This window comes from Mus musculus, chromosome 2 (assembly GCF_000001635.26).
Source record: "Mus musculus strain C57BL/6J chromosome 2, GRCm38.p6 C57BL/6J".
NCBI lineage: Eukaryota > Metazoa > Chordata > Mammalia > Rodentia > Muridae > Mus > Mus musculus.
The window spans coordinates 13,325,948-13,339,045 of record NC_000068.7 but is presented as its reverse complement, the minus strand read 5'-3'; the positions used below and the strand labels follow the sequence as shown (position 1 = coordinate 13,339,045).

The window sequence follows — 13,098 nt, the reverse complement described above, 5'->3', positions numbered from 1 at the left end:
TCAGGTCCGCTATAGCCCAAGGTAGCCTGGAATGCACTGTGTAGTTGAAGGTGACCTTGAGTCCCTTATCCTCCTGTTTTGGCATCCCAAACGCTGGAATTCTAAGTATGTCCCTCCATGCCCAACGGAAACCGTGTTATAATATATATGATCTCAAATGTGAGAGAATTCAGAATGTCATTTCTTCACCTGGAAAAAGGAAACAAAAACCTCTATTAATCAATTATTCCCCAAACCACTTATTGGCTTGAGCAAGGCCCAAGATAAGCAGTGTGTTTAGTCACCTCTTAGTGCATTGAACTCAGGCCCTCAGGAGCTGTTAGCAGCTCTGAGGGCAGCTGTCTGTGCCACTGATGGAGATTGGCAACTTCTCTGGCATCCCTGTCCTCATGCTGGCATCCACAGTGACTTTGAACAGGCTGGTTTGCCCTCCTTCAAGACCCACTTTCCTACTTTGTTAATGCCTGGATCAATCTTAACTCAGTGATAGTTCAGATGTACCTAAGTATATTTTCTTTTTAGTTCCTTTCTAGGCCCACCAGTCATGCATGGCCACTATCATCTCTCTGTCTTTTCTCACACATATGACTACCCTTAATATTAAAATCAAACAAAGGTTTTTTGATTTTATAAGCTATCTTAGGGCAGCCATAAGCAATATGATTGTGCTTATCTCTTCTTTCTTGCTAAGCAAGACTTCTCCCTGGATCTCTTCCTTTGGTATCTACCTCATACCATTTCCATGTCTTCAATTATCTTCTGAGTGAATAGCTCTTGGCATCACTTGCTGAGCTTTATACCATATTTCTTTCTGACTATAGCTGATTGAGATTTCTGTGGTCCTGTGCTAGATGTCTTCTATTCTATTGGCTTGTTAATTAGTTAGGTAAACATTTATAAAGAACTTTATACTACACCCACTACCTTCTTTTTTAAAAAAATTTTATTAGGTATTTTCTTCATTTACATTTCCAGTGCTATCCCAAAAGTCCCCCATACCCTCCCCCCCCAACTCCCCTACCCACCCACTCCCACTTCTTGGCCCTGGCATTCCCCTGTACTGGGGAATATAAAGTTTGCACGACCAATGAGCCTCATAATCAGCCTCCAAACGCTGACACCATTGCATACACTAGCAAGATTTTGCTGACAGGACCCTGATATAGCTGTCTCTTGTGAGACTATGCCGGGGCCTAGCAAAAACAGAAGTGGATGCTCACAGTCAGCTATTGGATGGGTTACACGGCCCCCAATGGAGGAGCTAGAGAAAGCACCCACTACCTTCTTTAAAAGCATCCCTCTGGACATCATCTATCTCTCTTATCTATCTATCTATCTCTCTATCTCTCTATCTATCTATCTATCTATCTATCTATCTATCTATCTATCTATCTCTAATACCTATCATCTATCTGTCTGTCTATCTCTATCTCTCTTACCTCTGTCTTATTCATTCTGTCTTGTTCATTCTCTCTTTCTCCTGGTCTGTCTGTCTGTCTGCCTGTCTGTCTCTATATCTCTCTCATGACCCTACTCCGAGACTGCCTTTTGCTCTATTCCCTCCCCCAATAAACCTCTTGCCTTAGATCTGTTGTGTGGCATGGTAGCTGCACACCTTGGCCCCAGATCCTTTCTGACTTTACCCCGACAAACACAGTAACACTATCATGAAGCTTTTGTAGTACCAGCACAAAAGAAAGTCATAGGTCAAGGCACTTTTCAAATGCATTGCTGGACACAATAGGCAAATAGTTTATAATAAAGCAAGGACATCTCTATTGGCCTTTGATGCTAATGATGACATTCTTAGCCATTGGGTTTAAAGCTAGGGATCTATTAGTATATATCACAAGGATTTACCTAATAGTCATGAAAATGGATGCTAGATCAAACACATTGGAACAACAAAGGACTATTAAGGAAAGCTAAATATAGCCCAAGACTGCAACAATCCTTTCTATAATCCTGAAAGTTCTAATCAGTTAATTCTCCTTGTAGAACATCAGCTCACATGTTCATGTGTTGCTGAAATATGCTTTGTACAATCATCATTTTGTTAGCTTTAATGAAAAAAAATCCACCGGAATAGATAATTTGGATATCAGCATGGTGCTAAGTGTTTATAATCCTAGCTCATGGGAGGTAGCTGTAAGAGGATTAACAATTCAAGGTAGCCTCAATAACATAGACCAGTGAGGCTCATCCAAGGCTGCCTCAAAAACAAACAAACAAACAAACAAACAAACAAACAAACAGGCTGGAGAGATGGGTAGTGGTTAAGAAAATTAGCTACACTGGCTGCTTTTCGAGACCCAGGTTTAATTCCTAGCACTCATTTGGCAGCTCACATCTGTCTATAACTCCATTTCTAAGGGATTGGATGCTTTCTTCTGACCTCAAATGGCACTAGACATGCATGTGGTGCACAGACATACATGTAGGCAAAACACTCATACAAGTAAGGTAAAAGTAAAATTAAGTTAAAAAGTAAAATAAAATTAAAAACAAACAAGCAAACAACACTCCCCTCCTACACACACATTTTAAAGCGAAGCACCTGACCTAACAAAAGGCAGAACAGATTTATTTGACAGAATAAAAAAGGACATACATGGTAGCTCCTTTTCTTAGGAAATTCAGGATTTATTTGCTTAAAAAGAACATGAAGATAATTCTGATGAAAGGAAGTTGGGAGGGAAAATACAGAAAAAGTGATGGTAGAGACTGTGGTAGCTATGTCCTCATTCACCAGACTGCAGATTGATTTGATTGTTTCTTGACAGCCTGCGGGGGTACTATCTACATCCATGATGCTAACTCTGATGGATACGTGACCTCCCCCAACTACCCTGCCAATTATCCCCAGCATGCTGAATGCATTTGGATCTTAGAGGCACCTTCAGGGAGAAGCATACAGCTCCAATTTGAAGATCAATTCAATATTGAAGAAACACCCAAGTAGGTCACCTCCATTTTAATGTTCCTCCAACCCAAAGTTAATATTTTTTTAACTGTCATGTCTCAAGACAGTTTATTTCCTCTCTGCTCAGCAGTACCTGCTGCCCAGAAAAATGTAGGGACAAAGAGATGAGTTAATGCCTGAAGCCTCAAAGCCTTGCCTGATAGCTGTTGCCACCAGCTACATAGATTATGTGTGCAGGTTTCTGTCTTCACCCTCAACACATCCTCCAAGAAACACTGGGAGTGATGGTTTGAGATTTATGTCATTTGTTCTTCCTCTCACAGGAAAAATACAATCTCTCTTAGATGAGAGTATTTTCGGTCTAGCTGCATATTCCGTGTCACAGATGATAAATGTATCTGCTTAACAAATAAGAATTCGTGTGGTGGGGCCATAGAGGCCACCAGTGCCCCCAAACAGGACTGAAGCAATCACTCTGCAATGTCCCAGTCTTGGTTGCATCAGGATTCTTGAAAGATCATGATTCACACAGCATGTGTGACTGTGCTGAAAACCAAGGAAACTACATAGTCTGTGAAACCAAAGCAAAACTAAAAGCCGAAGCTCACATCTATATTATCTTCTTTATCACTTGTCTGAAACATCCCTGTATTTGTGTGAATAGATGATGGCACAGCAGAGCTTCTGCTCAGCAGGTTTTGATACCAAATATGATATGATACCAAATAAGTATGGATGGTCTGGTTCAACTTCATTAGGAAACATTAGTAAAGGCTTGTCCTCTAATAGTCACAGTCATGGAACTTCTAAGAGAGGTTGATCTTTCGCCTATGGAGTATATTCAATTATCATGTCTGACAAATTCTACTCTAGCTAAATCCATAGTTCATCTGAAATGACTTTTATGTTTCTAAGGCAAACACAGAACAAGGAAGGAACTATCTCCAAAGGTAAACGCTGTCTGCATCAGTCATTCATGGATAGATGTATTGTCATTAGACAAATGTATGACATTTAAAAACACCTGGAAGCTTTATGAGACTCACTCATGTTCTCTTATCATCCAGAAATGATAATTAAGTAATGTCCTTAAAGAAAGAAGTCTTTTATTAACAAAATAAGTAAAAAAAAGAACAGTTTTTAAAAGTTTGATCATTTCTTTCTGCTAGCTGTTCTGCAAGCTATCTTGAGTTGCGTGATGGAGCCAACTCAAATGCACCTGTGCTTTCCAAATTGTGTGGGCACACTTTGCCTCGAAACTGGGTATCCTCAAGAGGACTAATGTACTTGAAATTTCATACTGAAGGTGGTTCCGGCTACATGGGGTTCAAGGCTAAGTATTCTATAGGTAATACATATATTTTTTTAATCAGGAAAGAAGTGATTCAGGGGAGCACTACAGGTTTGACTAGGGGAGCACTACAGGTTTGACTAGGGGAGCACTACAGGTTTGACTACACCATACCTTCCATCTGCCTACTTTAAGATTAGGACGAAGAATGCCATGTATTAACGCACAAAGTTGCTACCAATTTTGTTATTTTATATTATGCTAAATGCAATTTTTACTAAAACATTAGTATTGTATATTGTCCATTTGTGTATAAAAGTATTTTCAGTTGTATCAATTTTTTGTTTCATTCTCTTACCATGAAATAATTACAATATACTTACAAATGATAAAATTCCTTAGTGATACAACAACTCATTTGAGTAACGACTTGGAATATTGTACAGCATCCATAGAATGGTCAGACCTTTTCCTTCTGAATCTCCAATGCCAAGCCAGTCATTCAATGAAAAGCACATTGTTCCCTTGGAGTTTGATTCCTTTATTTTAAAAAAAATGAGCTATAAACAGATAATATTGAAGATTTGCTCCAAGTATATAATACCACATATTGCATATAATTTAGTGTCTCATGGGTCTGAACACTCTCAAAACAAATATACAAATCAGCAAAAATTCAGAAAGTCTAGTTTAACAGTATGTAATCTATACAGTTTACCTTTTAGCCAAAGTTAAATTGTACATAGGTTAATCTAGCTATCACATCCATATGATAAACAATAATGTAATAGTATTTTCAAGCCCTAATAGAGTATTTACTAAAATGCAATGTGTACTTAGTAGTTAATCTAGAGTGGTAGATATTTGCTTTTGCCAGCCAACCACTGTGCCCACTCCAGAGGAGTGTGGACCGTGTTTGGGATCATCATCAGAAGCTACCAAGCCTTCCCATTCTGCCAGTTGCTTCCTGGATGGAATTTACATACAAGCAATAGCTCTTACATCCTGCCCCTAGAGAATGAATGTGGCATTACAGAATATGACATTCCACAGTTGTCTTCCATTTCCCATTACTAGATAGGCTTACGGTATCTTTCTTTCCACCCATAACAGATTCCAAATAATTAGGAAAACTTTAATCAACATTTTCAGATTGTACAACTTCTTTCAATATTCACTAGGCTCCTAAAAGTTTTAAATTATCCTGGATTAATCAGAAAAAGAATTCATAATAGAATATAATTTGTGTATGTGTGTGTGTTTGTGTATGTTGTAGTTTCGTGCGGAGGAACTGTCTCAGGGGACAGTGGGGTCATCGAGAGCGTTGGTTACCCAACCCGTCTATATGCAAACAACGTGTTTTGTCAGTGGCATATCCAAGGCCTCCCAGGACACTATCTCACTATCCGTTTTGAAGATTTTAACCTTCAGAGCTCCCCTGGTTGTGCAAAAGACTTTGTGGAGATCTGGGAGAATCATACCTCTGGTCAGTGAAGTACTGCTTTCTTTTTTTTTTTTTCATTTTTTTTATTAGGTATTTAGCTCATTTACATTTCCAATGCTATACCAAAAGTCCCCCATACCTCCCCCTACTCCCCTACCCACCCACTCCCCCTTTTTGGCCCTGGCATTCCCCTGTACTGGGGCATATAAAGTTTGCAAGTCCAATGGACCTCTCTTTGCAGTGATGGCCGACTAGGCCATCTTTTGATACATATGCAGCTAGAGACAAGAGGTGGAACAACAATATGAACTAAGAAATACTGCTTTCTTTGTGGGTGTTTACTTCTTAATTTATCCAGTCTCAGAAGCATCTTCACTTCTGATAAAGGCAAAAGTTTGACTGATATCTTTGAAATGTAGATTTCATGGGCTCTGGGCAAGATCAGTAGTTGTTCTCTTTATGATTCTAGTGGATCACAATGGATGCTCAGTATCCCAGTAGCCATTCTATGGCCATCTTGGAGAGCACACTGAAAGAGCCTTGCATTGAGAAGGCATCCTCTTCCTATGGAGACCTCTCAGTGCCACATGTGGATACTGGAGGAGCCTCCTGAAACATAAGTAGAGGGAAGGGCAGTGGATCCCATGTTACAGTAGAAGAGGCACTTGGATCATTTCTTTAACCATGTGAGCAAGCCTTCCTCAACTGGCTGAGATAGATTTACCCTAATTGGTTCCCCTATTTATACATCTGCATATATTTGAATATATTGATGTTTGTTCATGATTTTCTCAGCAGTGGTTGCCATTTCTTCATTGACAAAAGATGGCCTCATAAATTTGGTTTTCTTTGTCCATGCAAAACAGTTTAAGTAAAGATTAACAAAAAATCAATCACCCAGGCATATGCATAACTAATTATTTGACTCTTACAGGTATTTTGCTGGGGAGATACTGTGGAAACTCCATTCCTAGCAGTGTTGACACTTCTAGCAATGTTGCTTCAATCAGGTTTGTCACAGATGGCTCTGTCACTGACTCAGGATTTAGGCTGCAATTTAAGTCCAGCAGAGAAGGTAAGTTCAATGACTTGTTAGAAGTGGTACTGATCTGTTACACAGGATATACACTATGCATGGTACTCTCATGGCAATGATGTGAAAAAGAAAATGTGATGCTCTCTTCTTGGCTCTTACAAGATAAAAGGCAATGCTAATAAACACTCACCAACTAATGAAAAGTTGCCACTCGGAATAAAAGCCAAAAGGAAGTAACATGTATCATGGGAGCTGCAGAGAGCCTTGCCTGCAAGGCCCATTTTGAAAACAATAGTCCATTATAATGCCCTAGAGCTATCAAGAACTCACATTCCTAAATGCCCTGACAGACCAGGGTCAAATAAAAATCTTGTCTAAAATACATAGTAATGATTTTAGTTTTCCTAAGTTTGCTATGTTTTTTTGTCTTTTATATATATTCTGGGCCCTGATAATTATTTAAATGTTGCCAGTGAACTGTTTTCTATGGAAGAAAATGTTAAATATTGATAGAGACAAGAGTTGAATACCAATATAGATATAAGAAGTCAAGATTGAATATAGATGAGCACTCTCATACATGTGGAAACAAAAATTATGACCAATAACTTTTTCTAGATGGGTCATTAAAAACTAATTTTAAATGCAGAAAGATATTTTGACTAAATGCTTTTCTTTCTGTCTTTCAGTGTGTGGTGGGGATTTACATGGCCCTACTGGCACATTTACTTCTCCCAACTACCCAAACCCAAATCCTCATCCCAGGATCTGTGAGTGGACGATCAATGTACACGAAGGAAGGCAGATTATCCTCACTTTTACCAATTTGAGGCTAAGTACCCAGCAATCCTGCAACACTGAGCACCTCATTGTAAGTGTTCCCTGGAGGCTGGGCTCTGTGTTCTATTGAGTATGGGATGTGTTCACACAGACGTGGTAGTATGAAAACTCAGTCAAACTATTACCACCTATGCAAATTCACACAAATTCAGAGTATTTTAGACAGAAGGAAATCACCATAAACTTCTTTCAGAGACTGACATCAATAATTGCATGCACCCAGGTTATATGTTGGTTTAGTTTTCAGAACAAAGCATTATTTTTTATATTTATATATTTATTATTTATTGGTTATTTTATTATTTACATTTCAAATGTCATCCCCTTTCTCAGTTTCCCCTCCAAAAACTCCCTCTCCCATATCCCCTCCCCCTTGCTTCTATGAGGGTGCTCCCCCACCCCTACCTCCTCTCTGCTCCTGTGACCCAGCCACCCTAATCTCTCTTCTGTCCCTTGATTATGTGCAGTGCTCCAACATCATGCCTTAACTGCTGATATGACCTCCATCTAGACTGTCCCTCCCAAGATGGCTGCCTAGTTATCTTTTCATGTCCCTTAGACCTCCACTCTAGTGACTGACCCCCACCACCTCATTATAGGACCCTAAATGAAGCAAGCCCCCCTTGACCTGTTCCTTCATGTGTTGTCATTTCACAGTACTTCACACCAGCTTACTGAGAGCGAGAACTAGTTTCCTTTGGTGAATCCTAGTGGTCTATATTCTTGGAGATAAGGGTTTGATGAATGAATTGGGGAAATAACATGATTACCTTTTTTTAAAAAAAAAAGCTATTTTTGTTGTCAGTTTAGTTGTCTGCTGCTCAATCCGAAATCCCAAATTAATGTTTGCAATTTATTTTGACATCCCATGACATCCCCTCATCACTTGCAAGTACCTCAACATGGCCTTATTTAGCTTTCCGATTATTGTCTCAGGTCTAGTATCTGAAGTACTGAAATGTTTCCCCCAGATACTCAGTATAGAACCACTGTGGTTTTCTTACATTTGAGAGCCAGAGAATGCTGGGTGATGTTCCTGTTTTCTCTTTTCCTCCTCCTTCTTAATGCAACTACTCTGGGACTCTAATCCCTTCTAAGCATTTACATTATTGTTTCTAGCTAACATTTCCTATTTTGCACCTCTTTAGTTCGTTTTGGGTCTCATCTAGCCATGTCCCACTATAAAAACTGAGAAATTAGCTTCCTCCCTTGAGAAGTGCACACAGGGAATTCAGAGTACACATATTCTGTCCACTTCCCTGTTTCAGTCACACATGTCACAGTTTCCATGATTGGTCCACTTGGGTGATTGTGGAAACTACATTCAGGCTAAGCCAGGCAGTATGCTGTGCCCACGTTTCCATTTGCTTTTTCAAATAACAATAACAGTTGTACTATTTTTAGATTCTATAGATGTTAGTCACGAATTTTTCTACATATCTTCCATCAAAGACATGCATGTCTATTTTTGTCACCAGTATCCCTGTCCATCTGCAGCAAGCCATCTGGGAACCATTGTTTTGGGATTTTCCTGCCCCATTGTGTCTGTAGTCTCTTCATTGCATTCTGGACTGGCCAGCTGGCTCCATGATGCTGTACATTTCCTTTCTTAGTCAATTTCCTGTTTTCACTGAGGTACATGCTCTTGTAACTCTCTAAGGACACGAATATGTACAGCAACCTTTGAGTACCTATAAGATTTCTGCTTTACTAGAATCATTTGAATGTACATATTTAAACTATTATAGAATCATAATTTGAAGTTTCATGTAGTTTCTTTCAGTTTGCATCTCTATTTACATTGGTCTCTGAATTTCACATTGGATGTTTCCTTAGAGTCCTGGTTGTTCTTCATTCACGTTTTAAAAATCTGTGAAAAAGCTGATTGGGAGCTCTGTGTACATGCCTGAGCCTGGAAACTGGCATTTGTGGAAGTACCTAAGACAGACCTTTACTTATATTTATTTTCAAATATCATGGCTTCAGATCTTTTCTCACGGGGAGGATGAAACTCCATCAAGGAATCATTTTGGGAATTCATTTCTGTAGGAGGTTGTTTAAATTCCATTTTTTAAATCATTTTTATGCATTGGTGTTTACTTTCCTCCTCTACACTCCAAACAAGTGCAGGAATTAGTGTTTACCCACCCTCTGTGTACTTGAATGCTTGTCCGAAAAGAGGGAAACAAAGCCCAAGATCTACAGGCAGCATGGCTGAGCTCTGAGCATCCTGTTACTTGCTGAACACCACACCCAGCTGGACTGTGTTTGAAATTCCTACAAACCCAGCAACCAATCTGATGGCCAAGATGGAGGAAAGGAAAGGCTGCACCACACAGCATATGGGGTCATGAGACAAATGTCCAAATTTGTTCCACGTCATAGCAATTCTTAAATATTGACTGCCATGTGTCTGCTCCCATCTTATGTCTTCTGAGGCTTGTAGTTTCTGACTACAGAAGATCTTAGGAGATATGAGGTCACACTCTGGTTGCTTCTAAACACAGAAAGAAGTCCATACACTAACTGGTTGACTGCACATGGTTTACTCATTACAATTCTATGCTACCCCTACCTAAAGATGCAGAAAGAGGCAGTAGAGACCATTGTTCATTGCCTCCAACACAGCCTTGTTGCTTATAAATTCTTTTGATTCTGAGAACACATTACCCATTCTTGTTTATAGTAGCATGAAATATGCATTGTCTTCTCTTGCTTTGCCTTGTGGGAAATTTGGATCCAAATTCAATTATTCCTAGTTCTTGGATTTTAACAGACTGTAAATCTTTGTAGTGTACTGTCTGCATTTGGAAAACGGAGTCCTACTGAAAAACCAAGTAGGTAATTAGCAGAGTCTGGGTTCGTATCTGCACAAGAAGTGATGGGGACATTTCCTGTGTTCCTGTAACTAGAAGGCATTTTAAACCAGAAACCACCAAGCAGCTGAGTTCAGTCATTAATTACTGTAAATGAAAATGCTTGCATCCCTGGGAGTACAGCATGTCCTACTTCAACCAAGCTTTTAGTGCTATTATATCCAATAGTGATCCATTCAAATCCTTTTTAAAAATAGGAATATCAATCACCAAGTGAGTTGCTATTTATTTCTTAGAATTGTTTCTGCATTCTGAAAAGTGTTCACAAGCCTTGTGCAGAAGCACTCACTCTTCACTAGTCATAACTCAAGCAATTAATTGTATTTTGATGCCAGTAATAACACAGTTTTTAAAAGCCAGATGAGTATGAGCACACAAATTGGTTGTCCAGCACCAAACAGAATGTCCTGAAAACATATACAAGGAACGTTATACAGACTCAACGAGTGATATTTAAGAATGTATACATACATACATACATACATATATGCATGCAATAACAATTAGTAAAGAAAAAGGAGGCCATGAAAATGGGGAGTTGGGAGGGCTCTAAGAGAGGGTTCACAGGGCCAAAGAGGAGGAAGAACTGTTATAATTCTATTATAATCTCAAATACAAAAAGTTAAGTCAAATGATTAAGAATGTAGAAGCTTTAAATCCATAAATAATTAAGAAAGAGCCATTATAGTTACACAAAAATAGATTTTTTTTCCTTAAGTTACTTTTCAAGGAGCACTGGCTCAGTGGTTAAGAACATGTACCAATTTTGCAGAGGATGGAGCTAAGCTCCCAGTACACACATTGGACATAGCGACAACTGTTGCTCCAGCTCCAGGTAATCCCAATGTCTCTGGCCTCCTGGCCTCCTGGCCTCCGCAAGCACCTGTGTTGACATGCACATGGCCATACCAAGATACGCACAAGCACACCTAATTAAAAGCAGCAAAGTAAAACCACTTAACAGTACTTTTCAAGGTATTTAGAATGACTACATACACTTGGAATAGCCTAATACTAACATTTTCATTTCATGTGTTACAGCTTCCAAGGCACAACTAAGAAAATCCACAGAGTCTGTGAACTCTGTGAAGTATAAAGAAGGCTATGCCGGGGCCTAGCAAACATAGAAGTGGATGCTCACAGTCAGCTAGTGGATGGGTCACATGGCCCCCAATGGAAGAGCTAGAGAAAGTACCCAAAGAGCTAAGGGGAACTGCAACCCTATAGGTGGAACAACAATATGAACTAACCAGTACCCAGGAGCTCTTGTCTCTAGCTGCATATGTATCAAAAGATGGCCTAATCAGCCATCACTGGAAAGAGAGGCCCTTTGGACTAACAAACTTTATATGCCCCAGTACAGGGGAACGCCAGGGCCAAAAAGGGGGAGTGGGAGGGTAGGGGATCGGGGGGGGGTGAGTATGGGGGACTTTTGGGATAGAATTGGAAATGTAAACGAGGAAAATACCTAATATAAAAAATAAATTTAAAAAAAAAAGAAGGCACAGTGGCATGTTTACCTCAGACATAGAGCAGGGTCTCCACTTGCAAACTGTGCAGCAGCCTCTCCCTGTCACACATAAGAGGAGGACATACTTCCAATTTTTTCATTTGCTCAACATTGATTCTAAGGCTGAAAATAACACTCAGTGTGGCTCTGTGGCTTGTGGTCCTGGGAGAGGTGTCTGTGTACCAAGTGACTATGGTCTCTTTAGAAGGACATGAGTCTGGGCTGAGAATGCTCATCCCCTGAGGGATGTTCAGTAAGGTGGGCAGCATAGCTACAAGTCAAACTATTTTTCTAACAGGTATTCAATGGCATTAGAAACAACTCTCCCCGACTACAGAAACTGTGCAGCCGTGTGAATGTGACCAATGAGTTCAAATCTTCAGGAAACACGATGAAAGTGATATTTTTCACTGATGGCTCCCGGCCATATGGAGGCTTCACTGCTTCCTACACCTCCAGTGAAGATGCAGGTAATGTAGGATGCTGCAAACTCACCTCCTCTGGGTCAGACTCATTCAGTATCCCCATAAACACTACCCCAAGCAGCCAAGCCTTTTGTTTTCTCTGTAGTGATCAAAAGTATACCCACAATCTTCAACACAAGAGCAACATCTACCACAAATAGAACATCTGTTTGGGGGATACAGGATCAGGGAGGAGGAGAAATCATTGTAGTTTCAGGGGGGAAACCCTTGCATTTTGATTTTTTAAAAAAAATATTTATTTATTTATTTATTTATTTATTCATTCACTTATTTATTTATTTATTTATTGTATATGCATATGCTGTTGTTCGCTTCAGACACACCAGAAGAGGGCATTGGATCCCATTACAGATGGTTGTGAACCACCATGTGGTTATTGGGAGTTGACCTCAGGACCTCTGGAAGTGCTCTTAACCACTGAGCTGTTTCTCCAGTCATTGACTTTTATTTTTTTACAACAAAAGTTTATTAGATTATTTTCTAGCACGATTCCATGTAAAGACACTGCTAGGAGTGACTCTGAACCCACCCTAGCTGATTCATTATTTTGTGTTAGAGAAAACATTTATCTTCTAGTTAACTTATTACCAAAGATTAATTAATTTCAAACAAAACTGAATACACGTCATTATTTTTGTTCATCTGCTTATATGTATATTTTCAGTGAAAATAATAAAGGGGTTGCATTTAATA

The 13,098-nt window shown here is 39.4% G+C and overlaps 1 protein-coding gene across 1 annotated transcript in view; it reads left to right on the top strand.

Annotated features, from left to right (window-relative positions):
- The window catches only part of Cubn (cubilin (intrinsic factor-cobalamin receptor)), a 215,539-nt gene that overhangs the window by 152,831 nt on the left and 49,610 nt on the right, over positions 1-13,098 (top strand). The window contains exons 44-49 of the mRNA NM_001081084.2: positions 2,784-2,958; positions 4,093-4,271; positions 5,491-5,700; positions 6,593-6,733; positions 7,384-7,565; positions 12,219-12,390. Of these exons, the coding sequence (NP_001074553.1) occupies positions 2,784-2,958; positions 4,093-4,271; positions 5,491-5,700; positions 6,593-6,733; positions 7,384-7,565; positions 12,219-12,390 (1,059 nt within the window). The remainder of the gene's footprint in view (positions 1-2,783; positions 2,959-4,092; positions 4,272-5,490; positions 5,701-6,592; positions 6,734-7,383; positions 7,566-12,218; positions 12,391-13,098) is intronic.